At 41.7% G+C, this 22,097-nt stretch overlaps 1 protein-coding gene across 4 annotated transcripts in view; it reads left to right on the top strand.

Moving 5' to 3' along the window:
• CHST15 (carbohydrate sulfotransferase 15) overlaps nucleotides 1-13,293 on the top strand; it is a 78,218-nt gene extending 64,925 nt beyond the window's left edge. For 3 of the 4 annotated variants that reach the window (XM_083616978.1, XM_083616980.1, XM_083616979.1), the window contains exons 6-8: nucleotides 8,284-8,440; nucleotides 9,576-9,723; nucleotides 12,678-13,293. In XM_083616978.1, coding sequence (XP_083473104.1) covers nucleotides 8,284-8,440; nucleotides 9,576-9,723; nucleotides 12,678-12,868 — 496 coding nt within the window. In that variant the 3' untranslated portion in view covers nucleotides 12,869-13,293. Of the gene's footprint in view, nucleotides 1-8,283; nucleotides 8,441-9,575; nucleotides 11,414-11,906 lie in introns of all 4 variants that reach the window. The other variant, XR_014548920.1, reaches the window with a different exon arrangement.
• The last annotated feature ends 8,804 nt before the right edge of the window (nucleotides 13,294-22,097 follow it).

Raw genomic sequence — 22,097 nt, 5'->3', positions numbered from 1 at the left:
TGATATGGTTAAGCTGAGGTCTCATTAACTATATTCAAAAGACGTCTCACCATATGTAAAATGACAGATAATAGTAATATTATATTAAGGTCACCACATCCAGGCTTGGCATTGGCGTTTGGTGCTCTTACATCCTGGCAAGGCCCACTAGTGCTGAGGTCTGCTTTTTATAATTAGTTTGGGATAAATCAGAACAAAGCTTTAAATTTCAAACAACCATTCCTCTGAGTACTGTATATAAATCATTATTAGGAGTGGATTCCATGACTTTCATCCTTTTACTGTTACGGCAGAAAGAGGTGAAACTACAAAGAACTTTGGACATCTGAGGAATGCAGGACAGCTGAAATTCAGTTCCCAACCCCCACCTGTTATTCCATTGGTTTTTTGGTCAAAGTATTGCTTATTTCTAGCTTGAAGTAATAACATTTGTTTCCTGGAAATATTTAAGTTTCCTCAGTTTACTAAAGGCATGCTCAGTTCTTTTCTTCTTTTGTGTATATTTTAGGCAGAGGCTAGCAACATATATTGGAAAGCAATATATGTTGCTCTGCAGGCCCCAGGCAAGGATAGTAAGGGAAAATATCATCTGTAATACTCAGCCACATCTTTTGATGTGAGCTTATGCACTCAAAGGCAGTGGTTTCCAAACTGTCCACACTCCACCCCATGGACCCCTTGAAGATTGCCCAGGGTCTTGGTGGATCACTTAATTATTTTTTCTGCCTGTTGTAGCAATTGAAATGTGCTGTGCTAGATGCTATATGATTCTTAATTGTATTTTTATTGCTCTTTTTTCTCATATGTTGTACTTCATTGTATTGCAGTTTGAATGCCATAGGATTCAGATTGTAATATAATAAAATGCAAAATGTGAAACAAAAGAAGCAATAAAAGTACAATTCAAAAATCAATACTTGTATTTAATGTGATGAATATGTCATCTTCAACTGCAAATGCACAGACCATCTGGGTGAAGTTTATGGACCATAGTTTGGGACCCCCAACTCTAAGGTGTATTTGTATTTGTGATTGTGGTTCTTTTCTTGGTTCTGTCAGCTATGATTTCCATGCCTTCTCCATTCCTACCACAATGCTATACAGGCATTTGAAAAGAAAAAGTGGTGCAAGGGAGCACATAGTTGTCTCCCACAAGTCTATGTGCTCCTCCTTTCTAGCCTCATGGCACATATCTCCCCTTTTTGTATTTAAAAAGAAACAAGCAAGCTTCCCTACCACTGCAATATTACTCACTGTTGCTTACTTTTGTGCAATGAGAATACTACAGTTGCAGGATCAGAATCTTATTCTGCTGCTTCAAAGATATGCTTTTCTCTAAGGTGACTTGAGCAAGTCTCCTGCATAGTTCTGTTCCCCTCTTCCCCAAGGCTTTAATGTGCTGGCTTCAGTTCCCAAGGAATAGTCCTAAAGTTTCTTAGATAGTGCACTGCTTGTTGCCCTCCTGCCAGGTGTTTGAGAGGTTTATATCTGCCTGTTGAAACATTAACATATCAGACCGCTGGTCCATCTAGCTCAGTCTTGTTGACAGCGACTGATAACACCTCTCCATGATTTCAAGCAGGAGCTGCTCCCAGCTGTTACCACTTTTTGTCCTTCATCTGCCATTTTGCGGTACACAACAGGTTTCAATCTGTCTATTAAAACTAATGGAGGCATCATGTCTGTATTGAGTTCAATGGGCACATTGGATTTTTGTGAACATTTTATTTTCAAGCATTCACAAAAGCTCGAAGGCTTTTGCGAGTACTTGAAAATAAAATGTTCTCAGTGGAAATGCTTGGAAAACTCAAATGATTTTCAAGTGGAACATGGGGATTTTTGTTCATCTCTAACACAGTGGTGCTGGTTAGAACAGAGCTGGAAGGTCAAACTCAGCAGACTGAACAAGAGAGACTCTATATATAGGAGGGCTAGCTTACCACATTGTGAAGTAATACACATTAGCATCTGAAGAGAAGGGGGGTCGGGGTATAAAACTATTAAAGAGGCTATAATTACTTGCACCACTGGTTGAAAATAGTAACTTGTGGAATTTAGGAATGAGATTATTTTTGTAGGGAAATGATAACTTTTATCCCTATTTAAAGGTTCCGTTCATATGCTGCTTCTGATCAGCTTATACTTAGGGAGAGCTGTGGATTCATGCAAGATCACATGTTCTTTTCCTCACACAAGGGAAGATGTAAATCTTAAACTGGCCCATTGTGACATTAAATTCCTTGTAAGAAGTTTTAGTCATGTCATATTCAAATAAATGGATGAACTTATGGTTCATTCATTTCCCCCCTGTGAAAAGGAGGTACAGTGGGAAGTAGGGGACGAAGTAAAATCTGATCAGGCTCATAGATTATTTGCCTTGTCTCATTTGATTTGTGTCCATAGGCTCTGCCTCTTTCCAGATCAGTCATTTTTACAAAATGGGAGAAAAGGTGGTAAATCAGTTTCCAGTGCCACCAGCATTTCCTGCATCATGGCCACATATATAAAAATCAAATATTAGAATGTAAATTGGCTTTTAATTTCTTTTTTCTTTTTTGAAAGATAGCCATAGGGAAAACACACTACCTCCTGATGTGAATGTTTTCCTTATTAGAATTCTATTCTCATCAGCAGCATGACATAGAATAAGAGCTGTCAACAGTAGTGCTCCCCATTGCCCAAGTCACCTCATGGCCCCCTGCATGGTAGACAGTGCACTGTTGACTTGATAAATATATTTTGTGGCCTCTGAATGTTAACAGATGGTAATTGTATGCAAGAGAGCTGGATGAAGTGGCTTTCTTCTGTAAATGATCTGGAAATGCTGTGCAATATGACTCTAATATTCACCAGCTGTTGCTTTAGTGTCTGTCTCATATCGTAATATACCCCTTAACTTGGGAGATACCAATTTTGTCCACTTGTAATGGATACAGTTTCTATTACAATAGATTGTGCTTTTTCTCTCACCACGGGATAAATCTAACCCTATATGTACTGCTGAATTGTAAAGTCTTTAGTCCTGACAGCCAAGTAGCATAACTGTGCCTTGCCATAATGTAAATATTTGATGGGTAGAGTAAAGACCCACATGCTGGTTTCATCCTAACCTAAGGGAGGTTACACCAACATTATTGTCACTATTTATTTAATAGTTTTGGGGTTTTCTTTAGAGGAATGCTGTAGGGATGGAGAAAGGAAAACTAAGAGTCCTAAACTGGACTGGAGTTAAATATGTGTTTTATGTCTAGAAAAGTTGTACACTGATATGCAGCATTGCTTCCCCCTGTAAACTAACTGACTTCCAGTCATTTTGAGCCATGGAATTCTATAATGATGAATCACGTAGCTCAGCTGTAAAATATCTTCAGAGATATTAGTATTTGGCCAAAAGAGAATCTGAGTTATCTTGGGTGCTGGAAGAGAATACAATAGCCATGGTTGTGGTAATGCCTAGATATTCCTCATTGGTGCTATTCCCCTTAATATTCCAGCAGTAGCTGCAGTGCACATATTTTCCTTTTCTAGAATCTGCATGAACAAGGGGATTCATACAGCAATTTATTTAATAGTTTAAACTTAGAAATGCAACAGAACACTATGGCAGCTGAACTTGCAGTTGCTCTTCTGCTGCCCTAGCACTTCATGTGACTGTTGTGTTATGGCATGCCTGCTCACTCACTTTTCCTTTCCGATGCCTTTTTTCCCCTTCTCTTTTCCTTCTGGCATTAGAGAGACAAGCAGGCAGCTACCATGCAGCTGCATGTTTCCTTAGTTGTGGAAAAACACATTTCTGTACCATGACAACACAGAGGAAAGAGGAACAGTCACACTGTTGAGAGCTGCAGGCCCATGTGACCACCCGTGAACATTTATTTAAAGCCTGGTTCAGCCTTTCATTTTTGCTATCATTAAACAGCTTCCGTAAAATTGTTAACATAGGGAACACATCAAGAACAAGTATTTATGCTGATAGAATTGAAATATGGAACTGTGCTTGAAAGAAATGGTTCCACTTTTTATGCTAGGTTCCATTTCCTCTGCAATCTTTTCTGATGAAGAGGCAGTCATGTGCACCTACACTTAATTGTGATAGATTATGGCAGTCGGTAACAGCATCAAGTGAGCCATAAGTAGCAAGAGCAGCTGAAATCCTCATCAGCAAAGATTTGGTTTTTATAAAGATGTCCCACAAAGCAAAATAAATAAATAAGGAAATATCCTACAACTTACACAGATTTCATTACAATATGAGAATCTCTTGACAAGGAGTTTGTGGGCACTCCACTGTCTACATGGAGTTCCCTTGCTGTACCATAGTTTAATCACTAAACCGTGTAGGGTGTGCTTCAGCCTTGCACACTCCCATCTCTTCTCCCCTGCATCTGGGGGAAGGACTTCCTAAGCTTTTCATTTTAATCAACCCTTTAGTTAGCTAACAGTTTTAACCTCCTTTTCTCTGAGGCAGGGACTGTGGTATAACTCTAATCATGGTACGCCTCAAAAACATAGGAAGTTGAAACCTTGGTTTCTGAAGCTGTACTGCTTAAATAAACCATAGTCAATGCGAACCAGGTTCCCTAGTTGAGCAAAATCTTGCAAAGTTCCCCTCTTGGCCATGCAGAGGGAGGGGAGTTTTGAGAGCTCAAGGCTTGCGCATAAACCATATTTTATCTGGACATACAATCATGACATATGTATCTCTAACAACTCTTGGGAAAATCAATTTCATTCCCTCTTTGGAGAAATGTTCTACTAAGAGAAACTAAGGCTGCAATCTTAATCCATACTTAAGTGGGAGTATGTTCCACTGATCTCTGAGACTTAATTTTGAGTAGACATATATAGGATTCTGTTGTGACACACATACATAAACAGACTATTCAGGAAAAGGTCATCAGAAAGGAGATTGATTTCAGTTATGGGGTTTGGAGAAGGAGATAAGACCCTTTCTAAAGGTCATTGTACTTAACCAAGATATAGGCATGAGTTTCCTGCAATGGGAAAATTGGTTATAAGAATCTGATTGGTCTTTTAAGATATACATTTTAGTGAATTGTTTTTGTTTTAAAAAAGTATAACTGATAGACCATTGACAGAGCATACTGTGCTGGGCATAGTTCTGCTAATATTCAGACAAGTGATAACAACAGAAAACACACAGAGAGAAACATATTTGAAGTTGATTATAATCAAAATGAATGACAGATCCCCAGTTTTTTGAGGAATGTCCCTTGGTATCAAGATAAACCCATAACAGCTAATATTTCGCTTAAGTGCAAAGATTAGCATTGCATAATAATAATCACAATTTAGGGTTGCCATATTTCAGAAAGTGAAAGTCCGGACAGAAAAGTTGTTAAGCTCCCCCCCCCCCCATATTTTTTTTTTAAAGTTTTTGAGCTATTTTTAAATGACACTCCCAGCACGGGTTGCCATATGTCTAGATTATCCCAGATGTTAATGACCGCTCCCCGCTTAAAACGGGGGGGCGCCCTTTGCGTGGACGCGTGCAGCCCCTAGATCTGGAGCGGCTCCAACAGCATAGGCTTGGCTTTGCCTTCCCTCAGGTGGGATACCTGGAGGTCTCTGCCTACCTCAGTCAGTTGTCCAATCCCACCTGGGGGAAGCGTTGCCAAGGAGACCAGGCCAGGTAGGGGAGGGATTACCTGCCCACACAATAGAGGGAGGATCTTACCTGGGAATCCTCACTTGGCTCCAGAGCTTCTCCCACCCTACCCACCCTCAGTTAATGTCTTATTTTGCAGGTTAACTTTTCTTCACAGGTTTTGCAGGTTAACTTTTCTTCACAGGTATGCGGGCGCTGCTACGTTAAGGTCGCTGTTAAAGGGCCGGAAAGGAATTTCCCTGCATTGGCAGGTTTCGCCTTTCCCGTAGCAAAACGTCACAACTTTGGCGGTATCAGGCCTTGGGCGGAATCCTTTTGTCCATCTTCCTCTTTGCGGCGGCGATACCAGGGTTCCCCGTTAAAGGGGTTTTCTGAAGGGAGGCTTTGACCGTACGCCGAAAGGTCGTCATTGCTCTCCCCTGCGGCGGCGGCGTTACGGGGGCGGCTATCTCTGCTTGAACATATGTTCTCCAGAGCCGGCCCATCCCCCCCCCCCCACTGGATAACCCTGATGCTCCCTAGGTCCCCGGCTGGGGACTGGGGAGGGAGAACGCCCAATGCCTGAGCCAAGGTCTACCCACATTTGAAATTTAATAAAGTTGTGGCCAATTTAATCCCATAGCACGTTGTCTTGAGTCGTTATTCCACATGACGGGGGGACCGCGCGGGATCTGGGGACTCCGCCTGTCCACGCAAAGTGATTTCTGCCCTATCACAGTTGTGACTAGCTTTAGTTGCAATTCTTATTTCTTGATTCTAAACTCTAGGTGGTAACTTCATAGTTATGTAAGTACAGAAAGCTGCTGCCCTCCTATAAGATTAGATTTTAATTCTGAGACAGAATTTCATACTCGTGTTCTATTTTGGAATGGATATGTATGATCATGTTGTTTATTTTTATCTGTTCAAGTTTCCTGCCATCTTGAGCAAGCATAGAGAAACTGCAGTCCTCCAGATCTTGTTAGACCACAACTCCCATCAGCCCTAGCCAACATGATTGGTAGCCCACCAACATCTGGATGGCCACAGGTTCCCCACCTCTGATCTAGAGAATGTGATTAAATGGTGTTGGCAAGAAAGAGCCATCTAAATGAGCCGCATATGCCAGCCATCCTTTTGGCTCACTTTCTTGGCCACCTTCTCGCCTGTCTAACCTAGATAGCAAGCGCTATTAGCTAGCACTGATGTTACTCAAGGCAGAAATTGCAAACTTCACCTTTCTCGATTTCTTTTGATAATGTGGTTTTAGTGAGCTCTAACCTTCTTCTACACACACATTTCTGCAGGGAAAGTGGGGGGAAATTGTTTATGTTTCAAAGTGCCGCATTTAATGAATCGGCTGGCTCCATCCTTCCTGTTTTTCTCATATCTTCCAGTTTCACAGCCAACTATTTCATGCACAGTAAAACAGCCTAAGGCAGCAAAATATTCAGCACGGCCAAATATTCAGCACGGCTGTATTGTCGGTGAAATATAAGCTGGGAGTGGCACATTTTTCTGTTTGTTTTCATTATACCTACAGACAGAGCTTCCCATTCGTACATGGCTCTGTTGTTTTAACATACCACACAGAGACGCAGCAGTTAGTGAGACCCTCCTTTCCCACCTCTGGCTGTTCTGACATCTCTGCTGCACTCTCTTTTCCTCCTTCTCATGAAAATCAATAGAGTTCTTATTCGTCACATGAAAGGAAGGGGGGGATATCTTTCAAAGTAAACAACCTTGAAGCTGCTAGCAGGTGTTTTACCTTAAAACATCTTTTAAAACAAAAGGTGACAGCGGGCTGAAGTAAAGTGTATCAAAATTCCAAGGTCAAAGTGGTTCCTAGGGCTGAGTGTGACTTTGTGTAGCAGGCACAGGTCAGGAAAGAGGCCACAACAGGAGGGAATCAACAGATAGTGAGACCAGAGGAGAGGTGGCTGAAAAAGAGTGTTCAGTGGACACTGGACTGGAAAAGAAGACCCTGAAGGAAGGTTATTTGGAGGTGAGGGAGGCTTGAGAGTAAGATAACTGAAGATGGGGAATTGAAGAAAGGAGTGACTAATAAGCAAGCAAGACTAATGAGAGTGACCATGAGACTGGGATAATCAATATAAAAGTGGTAGCAAAAGCTACAGGAATGAACAAGAGCAGCAAGGAATATAGTCTACAAGGAGCAATATGGGGTCAAGATCTGAATCGTGTGGTTCATATGGCTGGTTTGAGAGATAAAAATGGTAAGTTAGCAAAGAGAAGACAAGTAATAGTATTATTAGATCTTGTTCCTGTCATATTTTTTCTCATCTGACACCCCTGGCATGACCAGAGAGATGGTGGGAAGATGTTTGGAAGTATGCCCCACTAAGGTGAGGTATTTGTAGGATACCTTTGCCAGATAGGCAACTTGGATCAGCCTGGCATTTCAGTTTAATTTTCTTTGGAATGGAGCTGTGAGACTTCTGCTGGAATAAACAAGAAATTAAAGCACAGCCTTACTATACAAATAGCACTCTTCCTTTTCTTTTCTTTTCTTTTCTTTTCTTTTCTTTTCTTTTCTTTTCTTTTCTTTTCTTTTCTTGCCTGGACAATAGCTATTGGTTTATTATTATGATGATGATGTTGGATGGCTTAGCTGCAATTGTGCTTCAATTGTTCCTGTGTTATTTCATTTACAGATTGTATTCTGATTATCTTTACTTTGCAAATGCTAACAAATCTGTAGAAGACTTCCATGAAAAAGTGGCTGAATCACTGCAGCTCTTTGAAAATTGCCTGGCAGATTACTCCCTGAGAGCCTGTGTGTACAACAACACCATTAACAATGCCATGCCCGTACGTACATTTCAGTTCTCACTTGATATGATTCTTAGACAATAGAATTTCATGAAGCTGGTATTATCACATATTAGAATATGTAATAAATACATTAAAAAATACAAAAATACAAAAAAAAACCTACCAAAAAAACCCCCACTATCTTCATGAACTTGTGTTTGAATCTGGTGGTTCATATGACAAAGTCTTTCTGCTTAAAAATAAATCCATCCACATAGAAGACAAAAGGCTGGATCTTCTTCTAAATTGGGGATTTAACTGCTTATCTTTGGTAAGAAAGGAGCATTCCATCAAGTGAGCCCCCAGCTAGAGCATTAATGGGTGCATTCATGTACTATCCCCTTTCTCCCCTGTGAGGAACCTTTACATCATTTGGGTCTTTGTAGTCTGGAGGGAAAGGGAAGTAAAGGGGAACATGATAGAGGTGTATAGAATTATGCCCGGCACAGTGAAAATGAAGATGGGGGTATTTTTCTACTTTGCTCAGAACATTGGTCTAGAACAAGAGATTATCCAATGAAGCTGAATGTTGGAAAGTCAGAAGTACTTCTTCACACAATGCATACTTAAGATAAAAAAATTGCTGCCACAAGATATGGCTTTCAAATGGGATTAGACAAATCCAATGGCTGTTTGCCATGGTGGCTGCATGCTGCCTCCAGTATCAGAGGGCAGCATAACAGCTGAGGGAGAAGTTATCACCTCCCCGCTGGGCTTCCCTGATGCATGTAGGCCAGGGTTGCCAACTTTTCTGGGTCCGTGGGCACACTTGCAAACCAGATAAACTGTTGTGGGTACAATGGAAGTGCTGCAGCTGTACACATGAGCCCTGCAAGTATGCACAACACATGCACACTCACTTTCTCCCCGTCTCCATTTAGGCTTTAAAAATGTTTTTTGCTGTTTTTCAAGCCTAATATGGGTGCAGAGGCGGAGGTAAGAAGTTAACCTTCCAAAGTCTAATTTCAGGAATGGGAGTCCTCTGCTATAGCACATATGGTGACCCACGAGTATGTCACATTCCTGCAATAAACCTATGCCTTGCATAATCTCACTTATTGTTGTCTGCCATGGCCAATTCATTTGGAGTGTTTTCTTAAAACAATAATTTATTTGTTTTTCATTCTTTTAGGTAAGGCTCCAGGTTGGTCTGTATGTTGTTTTTCTCTTGGACTGGCTGACAGTTTTTAATAAAGATCAAATACTAGTTCTCCGCTTGGAGGATCATGCATCCAACGTTAAGTTTACTATGCACATGGTGTTCCAGTTTCTGGATTTAGGTAGGAAACTTTCTGACTTTTCTGATTAAAGCACATTTAATGAATTTGCCCTGTTTTTCTAAGGCTTCAGCTTCAGCCCCCTTCCTAAATCTGCTCTCAGACAGTCCCAGGTAATTGCTCTGTAGTTAGCTCACATATATTCAAACTTAAAGAAAAACAAGTTGCTTAAATTTAGGCATTCTTTGTCTTTTAACCAAGAGGTATGCTGTTTTAAATTAATTTTAATCCACAGGTTCATGTTACCTTTGGGTCACTTGCCACATGCTTTCCTATACAGATAGTATAAGAATATTGCATTTAAGAATGTTGCATGTTCATTGTAAGAACTGGCAGATGTACAGACCTATGAAGTAGTGCAGTTGCATCAAGTTATGGCTGCACACTCCCCCCCCTCCATATGGAGCAATTTAGTGATTATCTATATCAAAGATGGCCTTCAGTGAACCATTTCTATGTGGAAACTGATCAACATGAGCTGCTATGCTAAATAGCAGCCTTATGTCAGGCTTGGGAATCAGGCATGGGGAACCGTTGCCCACAGGCTAAATTAGGTCCACCAGGGATTCTAATTTGTCCCATGAGGCCATTTTTTCTTTCGCCGTGTCCACCTGCTGTCATCTGTGGGTAAGGGAAAGCTGCAGCTGCAAAGGAACAATTGGGAGCATTTGAGTGTGGTTCCAATTGTTCCCCTACAAATGGGACTTGGGGTTTGGTGTTTTTTGTTTAAATGGCACCAGATGCAAGTCCTGCTGGGAACTGCTGCACTTAGGAGCTCCCAAGTGGAGCTGATTCCTGGGCTTGTATTCCGCTCCACCCAGATGTCAAAGTGGCCTACCTCTGCTTTAGATCATCAAAAGTTTGAAGCATGTAATATATTTCAAAAGTGAATTGCTATCATTTTTGCATGAGGGTGTGCTGGACCTCTATGCATGAGTGACATAAATGCTTCCTGACATCAGGAGCTCCATCATAAGAGGATAACTTTTTAGAAAAAAGGAGAAAGAATGTACGTTCATGATTATTTTATGCTAAATTGTTCCAAGAAAACAATCAGCCATAAGGATTTATTCTGTTTGGATGAAGGTTGGTTTAGACATTTTAAAAATAGATGAACAATTCATGCTGCTTACAATGCAAAATGATTTAAGTGATACATGGGGGACGGAATCATCTTATGTTTTAAATGCAGTTAACTTTTAAGTATTTAAAAACTGTCTAAATACTACAGAACATAACCTGGAGTAGAACAGTTGCATTAAACTTGTATTAATATGTGGGAATTAGAGTGTTGAGCTAGAACAATCCAGCACCAGCAGGGAATTATTATTTTTTTACATTGTGTAAAGAAAGAAAAGAACACATATTTACTTAGAATGGCTTGTACACTACAGCTTGAAACAGGAGCCACACTCTTCATGTTTTCACATGGTCCCTTTGCACTAACATACCCAGGGTTGTATCCAATTAAGTTCTATTCAGTGTAGACTCACTGAAATTAAAGGCCCAAAGTTAATTATCTCCATTCTTTTCAATAGGCCTACTCTCAAGTAGGACAAAATGGCTAGAACCCCTATTTCTGCATCTCAAGCTCATGCTCCTAAGGGGCAAACAATGTTCTGGGGTTAAATGCATGCAAGCATTCAATATGCATGAATTCCCTTCCTTAAATAGTATGAGAGTGGGAATGTAAGTGAATGTGGTGATCACACAGGGTCCCCAGACGTTTAACGGTCTATTGATCCCTGTGCCACCACTGTGCTCGCTTCCCCGCTGCCACCAACCTGTTACTCTTGGGTAAAACACAGAGTCCAGACAGTTGTTAAAATTGAACCAAATAAACAAGTTTATTTTATAAGCATTAACAAGTTTATGGTTTCTCAGATAATATTCCTGTCAGTTATTTAACTTTAGTTTCTTTACCGGCCTATACCTTCCTAATACCTACTGACTGATTATCAATTGTTTGACTCCTCTTAACAGATTCTCTCACTCTCTCACATCAGACTAGCCCAACCCACAGATTTATCCTCTCTGTCTCTTCTCTAACTCCAGACTGACTTCTCAACCACCCTAACTCTAACTCCTCCCCTTGGGTTCCCATTGGTTAGTCATTTTACAATTAGTTAACCCTTTCCTTATGAACCCAGTATGATGTCACACACCTAGGAGGGCAAACGCCACAGTGAACATAACCAGAGCCATTGTGCAAGAGAAGGGGAGAATTAACCCTTTCCTCACATAATGGAGTCGCACTGAAGAAGGTCCTTAATGACAGCTTCAAGGCGCATAAGGCTATCACTGGCTACTAGCCATGATGGCAATGTTCTATCTCCACTGTTGGAGACAGCATGCTTCTGAATACCAGTTTCTGGGAATCACAAGTAGGGAGAGTGTTGTTGTGCTCAAGTCCTGCTTCTAGGCTTTCCTCAAGCATCTGGTTTGCTACTGTGAGAACAGGGCACAGGACTAGATGTGCCTTTGGCCTGATCCAGCAGAGAGCTCTTCTTCTTCAAATACGTTCTTTCCAAAGCTGCTATATTAGCCCTAGCAGAGAAGTTTCCATTGACATCAATAGCAGTTGCAGATGGGGGATTTTTGGTGCATGTACAGAAAAGGCTAAGCTTCCTCTCTACATTCCATGGGGCTGTATCTTGCTTATCCCTACCAGCCGAAAAGAACAAAAGAACAACAATTGAAAAACCAAAATCTTGTATAGTAAATTCTTGCAAACATTTCATGCCATGTATAGTTTGGTCCTAATAAAAGGGATAGTGTGCGCTTCAGGCACTGCCAAGAAGTCATGCTTCCTGTTCAGACAACAAGCTATAATGTCCAAAAGCCACGTTCATACATCTCATGTCACTTAACTTGGAAATGTTTGAGGAAATGCATAACAGAAAGCTATACAAGCATATTTTGTGGTTATCTTTTTCCTTTTCTTAATTTTACTACAGGTGCTCTAAGTGAAAAAGAAGAAGCTCTAATTACCAAAAGTCCTGCATCAAACACTAGGAGGCCTGAAGATCGCAATTTGGGCCCTATGTTACCTATCACAAAGGAAATTCTACGAGATTTCTATCAGCCTTTCAACACAAAACTGGCTCAAGTTCTTTCTGATGAAGCTTTTTTATGGAAAAAATCCTGATGGGTCAGTTCTGGTGCCACAAACACAGTGCTTAGGATTATTTTTAAATCTTGTTTTCAGGTGCAAGCAATTGCCCACTCTGAGACCAAGCAAGCCTACTGCAGTTAAATCTTTGTCTCCATGTTCAGCATACAATATGTCAACCAAGTTATATCAGATTTGCCATAGAAGAACATAAAGCTCTATCAATGTCTTTTGTAAACTTTTCTCTCTCTCAGCAAACAGTGCACCAATAGCCTTGATATGAAGCAGTCTCGCATTCTGTGGTTATGGTTTTTGAAATGCCATTTTTAAGCTATTGTTACAGTACAGAAAGCACTAGCCACCTAAAAATGCACATTCATTCTAATTTTTAAGATATGTCTTGCATTCTTTTGAAACTATTCAAAACAGCTTTTTAACCATTAAAAGTTAATTGATTTTCATCTGGAAGTCTGTTTTTAATTTCAACAAACTCTTCAATATGTGTTCTCTTTGCCCATAATAAACCTATTGAATCTGCCTGAGCTGTGTAACTTAATTCAAAACCAAATAACTTTTTAATGGATGATTGTGTTTTAGTAAGCCCAGAGCAGAATGAATCCTTCCCCTGTAACAGTGATCAAGAGAAGAATTTACTCCATGGTGACTTACTCTAAAATATTAATTGAAAAGAGGGCTGACTTTCAAACTGATGTAAGAATATGATCCAATCATAATAAGTTTACAATCAAATAAAATAAAAAGAGGGAGGGAAATTATAGCTTTGATTTTTGTTTGGTAAAGTTATGTGCTGTTTCTATCCCTATGCAATATGGGTCTCATCCAAAAGCTATCAAAAGTACTGGGTTTGACTTACAGAGCAGATCTAGCTATAGAATTACAATATTCCACTGAAGTACACAGCCTAAAATCCTGATGAGGCCAGGTGTGGTTAATATTTTCAGCCCAAGGGCAGCATTCAAGAATGGCCACATACTAGGACAAAGTGGTTTGGGCCACCAAACATGCACTCACTCTAACTTGTGCATGCATACACACGGAATAAAAATTCGCCACACATACTCATACACACACAAATCCATGCATACACATATTGAGTTGACTTCCCTCACTATCCATTCTAGACCAATGAGCTTTTTGATTAGCTCCTTGAGCCTTCCAGCCAAGGAACTGCTCAAGGTCCAAGTAATTCATTTTGAAGTAGTACTTATTCACATTATGTCCCCCTCATGCAGGGGAAGCCCCTATCTGAACAAGGGTTTGAGACCCACTGGCTACCCCTCAACTGGTTTAGTCAGCCGGTCAAAGCAGTTTCCTGGGATGTGGCCTCTGTCACATGCTAACAGCTTCTAGGAGCCGCAGGTGAGAGTTGAGTGCAGGGTGGGAACCAAAGACAGACAAACTACTCCAGAAGGAGCACAATGAGTCCCCCACCAGAGGTACTACCCCTTCTCAACACCCCATATACCCTTCTCAATGGCTACTAGTTAAAAAAATGTTCTGCATGAGAAGGAAAAGAAAAAGAAAGAAACTGTCCCCAGGAAGGACTCAGTGGAAGTAACACATCACAGCCCACAGTAAAGCAAAACGGTGCCACAGCTTTCCCATGAAAGGGGGCAGGATGCTTATCTGAGATGCGTATCTGATACAAGCTGTTGTGACTGCAGTAGTAGAGCCAGTGTGGTGTAGTGGTTAAGAGCGGTAGACTCCTAATCTGGGGAACTGGGGTTCGCGTCTCCGCTCCTCCACAAGCAGCTGCTGGGTGACCTTGGGCTAGTCACACTTCTCTGAAGTCTCTCAGCCCCACTCACCTCACAGAGTGTTTGTTGTGGGGGAGGAAGGGAAAGGAGAACGTTAGCCGCTTTGAGACTCCTTCGGGTAGTGATAAAGCGGGATATCAAAACCAAACTAGCAACAGGTGACAGACCTATGATTTTCAAGCCGACTCTGTTATTGGCTTCTCAGCCACAAATACTGAGGCTTAACTACTCTGAAAACCTCTGAGGGTTCCTTTGCACACCTTGCCTGTCAATAGCAGAGTGGTTCCTCCCCCCTCTCTTTTTGCCACCACAAACATTGCATTATTGGAGGTCTTGGGGACCACCACATGTCACTTAGGCTAAATACAGCCTGTGGAGTAGACACCCCTGGGCTACACAATCAAACAATGTGCAGGCTAGGCCTACACCACAATTAAGATAGCTGCCATGAGACCTAGCTTACATCAGCTTCAGTAGTCTACTGTACAATCTGCTCTCCCAACAGCAACATCAATAATAACCATGTAAAAAAAGAGAGGTAGTATCAACACTGGCACCCACCTAGCAATGCAGTTCTCCACTTGGCTTCAAAGAGATGGGGAAGAGTGCCCCCAGGAGGGAATGATCATTGGCTGCCTTCTCACACCACTCCCTCAGAAAGTGTTTCTTGTCCCCAAGAGCATCCAGGAAGCTCAGCCCTAGCCAGTTAGCTGGCACTTCAGTAACATACAGTACATGAAAGTTCTGAAAGACAAAAAGAGATGGAGAATTTGTCCCATCCCACCTCCAAAGGTATTGATTCCAAAATGTAAAGGGAATATTAACTGTAGCATTCAAAATACTAATGCAAGCACATTGGGAAGATCAATTTTAACTTAACACATAAAAAGTATTGTTGCCATGCAAGCACAGATAAAAGCATATCACACACTGCAAAAACAAAACAAAAAAACATACAAAAGAAAACAACCACCATCACCATTAACTCCAAAGGAAAACAGCCCTGCAGGACCCTGGAGCAGTGTGATGAGATCTTCATTGTTGACATTCGTTCCTGAAGCCTTCCTTCAATATCTCCCTCAATTACCGGTACCCCTCCCCTCTCCCTCTCTCACACCCCTACCCATGAGACTCTCATCCATTTTGTTATATTTTTATTTCCATTTTCTCTCCTACAACACCCAATTTGCTTCTTGGAGACCTCTTTAAAAGGCCTCTTTCCTTCATTATTATTGCATAGAAACCCAGGGATACTTAAGAGCATGGATCCCACTCAGGGGGGAAAACAAAAGCAGACAGGTAATATTTCTTGGAGTGCAGCTGTGGATTAAAGGTATGGGAGGATGTTGAGGGTAATTCTCTGCAGATCTCACACATTCCTCAGCATCTTTGTTAGCCATGACGCTAGAGAGCCATCATAGGGCCAAACTACATGTTACATAAAGTCCTTGTGCAACACATGTTTATGACTTGCCTGTTCTCCTTTGTAAGAAAAGGGGGTGGGGGTGGTTGGGTCAAGACTAGATGGGGTCGTGGCATGTGGGGTAAGGGGGTTAAATCCTCCCTCCAGTTTCTTTACCACCAACAAAGACATCTAGAATGTGCTATTTGCTTCATCAATACCTTACGGGGCAAAGAGCACCTGGAGGGAGGGTAATTTTAGAGAGGGAGCAGGAAATGGTGGAGCAGGGAGGTTAATTCTGCCATGGCCCTCCTGCATTCATTAAGGAGATGAAGTGGCAGATCCTAACTGAAAGTTTAAACAGTGTGCTTCATGTAATGGGCAGTTTGGCCATTAGGCTGCGGTTCTATTTTTCTGCCAAATCTCACACCAAGTTATGTGACGCAGTGAAGAGAAGTGAAATAGATTAGAGGCTGAAAAAATAGATGGACCCAATGCATAGCGAGTTCTGATGATGCACCACTAAACGTAAGCTCAGGGATGTGTATTTGCTTAGGGATCTAGCGTTATAGGGAACAATAAGGGGGCAATCCTACCTTCTAGGCCAACAAGCAGCAGGGCTGAACAAAATGGTGGAGCCACTGCCATATATAAAGCCCCACTGCTCATGCCATCTAGGACAGAAGCCTCCTCCCCTGATTTTTTTGCTGTGCCAACTCCAGGCTTATGATCCAGCAGATCCTTGGGTGGCCCTACTCTTCCTCTCCCTGCCTCCATGCCACTGTAGTTCAGACGCACACCCTGCTGGCAGAGCTTAGTGGAGTCAAGTGGATGTATCCCAGATCTCTCTCTCTCTCTCCCCCCCCCTTACTGGTCAGGATAGTCCACCCTGTATATATATCTCTCTATATTATTTATAACATTTCTGTGAAAGAATGATACCCAGGGCAGTGTACAATCAAACCAGCACTAATGAGTAATAAAATAAAACACAGCAAACAAGAGCAATATTTCCACCAAACACCAACAAGCTGCAGAGTAAAAAGTTTTAACAACATGCCTACAGTTACGAAGTCCAGTTACATAGTGAGTTTCCTCAGGGAGGTTATTTACCAGCCCTGGGGCCACCAGTGAAAATGTGTGACCAGGGCCTGCTTGCTCTCCTTTTACAAACAGATCATAAATGTAAGGGAAAACTACATTCCCAACATTATATGTCCCATGGGCTGGTACTTGCTTATGGTCAAGGATCACGTTCCCACGAGCCTCAGAGTTTTGACCATACTGTTCTCAAGGGTAAAGAGATAATGAGTAACCTACAGGGCACTGCAATCTGGTTTGGACTAAGACCAGTTGAACAAATCCCAAATATTCCAGCAGCATTATCATTCAGAGTGGTGCTTTAGCGTAAAAAAACAGCATTTCCTGGACCAAGGTTTTGCACCATTGCCAGAGTACTTGTTGAGCTTCATACGTTGTCAAAATACAAATTAATTAGGACTTATCATTTAGTTCCAGTAATTTCTCTTTAACTGTGGGAATCGAGGGGAGGCTGAAGATAACATAGATTCAGGAAAGGGTGGATTTCAAAACATCCTCTAACCTCTTATTTTGTGCCTTTGGTAGCAAAAAATATTTTAGTAAAGCTTTGCAATATATCTATGAGTTTTGGAAAGCTGGAAGCAGAAACAGAGTATAATCATTCCACAAAGAAAAAATTAGCCTTGAACCAAGACAAACTGACTTTTATATTTATGCAGAAAACAAGGCATTGTTGCCTGTTGATCCCAGGGCTCAGGCATGTCTTTTTTCAACCTAATAATCTCAAGATAAACAAAGAAGTTCCTTCAAGCTATGCATCTGTCACCTTGCCAAGAATTAACCAAGTTTCCCAACTAAGCCAGAGGCATTTTTTGTGTGTGTATAAGAAGACACTAAGCTCTTTGCAAGAAAGCAATTTACATTAGATACCTTGTGCAGATTGAGCACGTACATGTGTTTAACGTTACCCTGAACATTGTCTGTCCCTAGTGAAAGCACTTTCTTTTTCTGCTGGCCTTTGAAATAATAGATTCAAAAGAGGAAAAGCTAGTGCTGTGCTGCCACCTTGTGTTCATGGATAACACTGTTCTTTGCAATAAGTTCGCAAAACAGAGGAGTTTCTTCTCTGTTACTTCAAACTCTTTTTTTTTTTTTTTTTACTTTCTGAAATTATTTCAAGTAAGTTTAGATCTGTATGGTGGAAAGGAGGTTGCTGTTTCAATATTCTCTGGACTCTTCAACCTAAATATAGGACATTTTTGGCACAAAAAAGGGTGGATCTACACTACAGCCATGAGTACAGAAAATTGCTGAATTGCCATGTACCATATTAGTTTATATTCTATTGGTTGCACCCAACTAAAACAGAATAGATCCACTAAAGTAAATTGATCTCACTCGGTCTACTTTTAACTATGATTTAGATTAAAGGGGGGGGGGGAGCTGGTGCAATTTCCAAAATAGGGCCCCCTACTCCCAGAAAATAACGCATGAAATAAGGCAACACAAAATACCTATTGTGGTATCTAAACACTAACACATTAATTATGATGTAAGCTTTTGTGGGCTACTAACCAACCAACCAACCAACCAACAAATTGTGAGCCTGTAGAGTTTCATAACTGTCAGCAAAACACACACAGTGAGGATATTCAAAGAACACCTGTGTTCTGATCAGCTGTTCTTTGTTTCAAACCATGGCAGGAAATGGTTTGATGCCATATTTATCCCTGTATAGTTTCTTATTATTTTAATGGTATCTCTGGTGTCTATTGATCTGATATAAGGGAAAGACCAATAGCTCAGTGGTAGAACATAAGTTCTGCATGCAGAAGTTCCCAAGTCCAATCCCTAGGAAGTTCTGCTTGTTGTCTGAAACCCTGGAGAGCTGCTTCCAGTCAGTAATGGCAATGCTGAACTAGGTTGACCCATGGTTTGCCTCCATATAAGGCAGCTCCCTGTATTCCTGTGCTTAGAACATACAAATAAAGTGTCAAGGCATGGACAGTGGTCTGGATTGAGCCCGTAACTGGGAACTAGGAGTCAGGACTAAAGAGCAATCCAGAACAGAATGGAAACCCAAGGCAGGCTTGGTACAACGAGCCAGGAGTAGGGACCAAAGAGAAAACGCAACCTGAGGAGGCAGAACTGAACAAGTCAGGACTGAAGACCAAGACCAGAAGCACAAAACACACTAGATCTCAGGATGAACTGGGCCAGTTTGCCAGTGGTTTAAAACGTAGAGGGGAGAAGGCACTGTGCCTGCAAGTCCTGACCCCAACATGAGGGTCTGTCTTACATTACATGCAAATGTCTCAATATCGCTTTGGTTTAATACATATAGAAACCTCCTCATAATCATGAACTGTGATCACACAGGATTCTGGATGGCTAGGATTTTTGAGTGCAATCAGCACATCTAGAAGCCCTCTTCAGACTGAACATGTCTGACAAGGACTCTGCACGCTTGTTGTAAAATGGTTTCCCCGTGGCTTAGTTAGCTTTATGTGGGTGTTGGACTGGATTGTGAGATGTTTGAAACCGCTGTTTAACATGGCTGCATTGCAGTGGAACAGGATGTAGTCGTGCAATGTTTTATGTTCTATGTCAGCTGGGTTTTTCTCTGAAAAGCAGTCCAGAGATGCTGAAAAGGAATTAATGGATGCAATATGAGCTCCTGATATTGTATAAGAGCAAGCATAAATTTGGCTTGGCAAGATCAGCCCCCTTTTATCCTCCCAGTCAACTGGAGGGCTCAGCTAGCAAGCGATGCACTGGGAGATTTCCCTGGTACGTTAACAAAAAGTGGCAATCTTGCCATGGCCTCTTCTGATGATGATAAGTAACTAAGTTTCCAGTATGGCTCTTGGGTGTGAAACTTCCCTGCCCTAGGCTGATGGTAATCGTTATTTTCAATAGTGACAAGCTCCTCTAGCCCCTATCCAGGCTTGCCTTTGAAACATTAACATTTTATGAAATAGCTGCCTTGTCCCTGTGCTGTATCAACATAATGGTGCTTAAAATGATTCATACACAAGTCAACTTGGTGGGGGTTTAATAGACCGCTGAGCTGAAAGCTGCTAGAAGCCATTGGGATCCTGCAGCGTACAAGATCAGAATTTTGGAAAGGAACAACAACAAAGGGCTTTTTTATGAATCTGTGGCATTGGATTGTTCTGTGCCAGTGGCGTAGCGTGGGGGGTGCAGGGGGGGCGGGCCGCACCGGGCGCAACATCTGGGGTTAGGGCAAATCCATGGGTTAGGGGGCGCAAATCCACGGGTTAGGGGGCGCAAATCCACGGGTTAGGGGGCGCAAATTACTTGCCTTGCCCCGGGTGCTGACAACCCACGCTACGCCACTGTTCTGTGCAAATATGGGGCATCTGTTATTTTCTACAGGACTGTGGCGCAACAAGGCAGCCTGTAATTAAAAGACATACCTTAAAGGCACAATTGGAAATCCTGCTATTAAGGCATCATAAATTATGTGTCTTGGATAGACTTGCCTTTAAAAACCTTTTTAGCAGACATGGAAAACAATACAATGAAGGCACCTGCCTAATCCTAAAAGCCAGGGAGCTGCAGAACATTGGTGCTGCTACACTGAAGGATTGGCCAGGAAATGATGTTATGTGGCAATTGCAAAAGGTACATTGCCTATACGCTACATTTGCACTTATATTGACTGTATATTGTGACTTTAACTACCCTGAGCTCAATTTATAAAGACAGTAAATAAACAAATATGCACCATGGCTACATTTGGAATACTAGAGAATATCAAAAGCAGCTGCTCCAAAAGTTTAAGACCACCACCTTTCAGTTTATTGCCTAATGACAGACCTTTGTCCCAGAGGGGAAAGAACAACATGCTCAGCACACATCACTACCCTAAATTGGCTTCAATATATTCCATGCCTTGTGCATCACCTAAAAGTGCATCACCTAAAACTTCAGATTTGCTAATATAAAGATATCTCCATTTTTCTTTGCTTCTGTTCTCTGCTGGGCTCTAGTTAATGCTGGTGGCAAAGCCAAATTTCTGCTGGCTTTTATATTTCGAGAGGGAAAACAGCTGTTGCTCCTTCATCCCAGCATGCCTTGCTGCAACAGAGATCTTTTTTTGCAATAAGCATGGTCTGACCCAGTGTTTCCCAAACTTTCCTCTATAGACCACTTGAAAATTGCCGAGATTCTTGGCAGACACTCAATACTACTGCCTGTTGTAGCAGGATGCTGTACGATTTTCAATTGTATTTTAAGGGACATGCCATGGACCCTCTGAATGAAGGGGTTCATGGACCACAGTAGCATGATATTCTGCCGCCATTGTTGGAGGCAGTTTGCCTGAATGCCAGCTGCTGGGAATGACAGGTGGGAAGAGTAACCCTGGTCTTGCTTGCAGGCTTCCCATTATCCTATAGGCACCTGGTTGACCACTCTGGGAGCAGAGTGATGGATTAGATGGGCTATTGGCCTGATCCCGATGAGCTATTATTGTAGTGTGTGCTGTTTTGGCTGCTCCAGAGGGGTAGACAACAGGGAAAGGTGCACAACAGGAGAACTAAAACTGCCATCATCACTGTCAGGGAATGTAAAGTATTTGGATGGGTTTTAGTCAGGAGGGGGGGGGGTGGGAATTAACTGGATTGGGGAATGAGGGAGGTATTTTTGATGAGGAAGAATCAGGCCATGTGGATTTGGCAATATCTGATCCAATTGGTCCTTTTTATTTTGCAGGTCTGGGCTTCATCTTTAAAGGTCATCATTTCCTAGTTTTTTCAGATCCTCAGTCAGGGCAAGAAATCTTCAATGTGCTGAAGAGAAAAGTCCCGCCATCATCGCCAACCTTGTTAAATAACTACAAGGAATCTACATTGTAGTCCAGCCCACCAGCTGGCTAGAGAAGCAGATTTGGCAACCCAGCTCACTGTCTCATTCCCTACAGGGGTGTCAAAATCTCTGGAATGAACTCTCTAAATTTTACATATGCCGCTTATTCTAAATACTTAATTATTATGAAGCACCAAGGATAATTATGAAA

The sequence above is a fragment of the Podarcis filfolensis genome, assembly GCF_964270895.1.
Source record: "Podarcis filfolensis genome assembly, chromosome: 5".
NCBI classification, from domain to species: domain Eukaryota; kingdom Metazoa; phylum Chordata; class Lepidosauria; order Squamata; family Lacertidae; genus Podarcis; species Podarcis filfolensis.
Note: the sequence above shows the minus strand (reverse complement) of the source record. Positions and strands in the feature narration are given on the sequence as shown.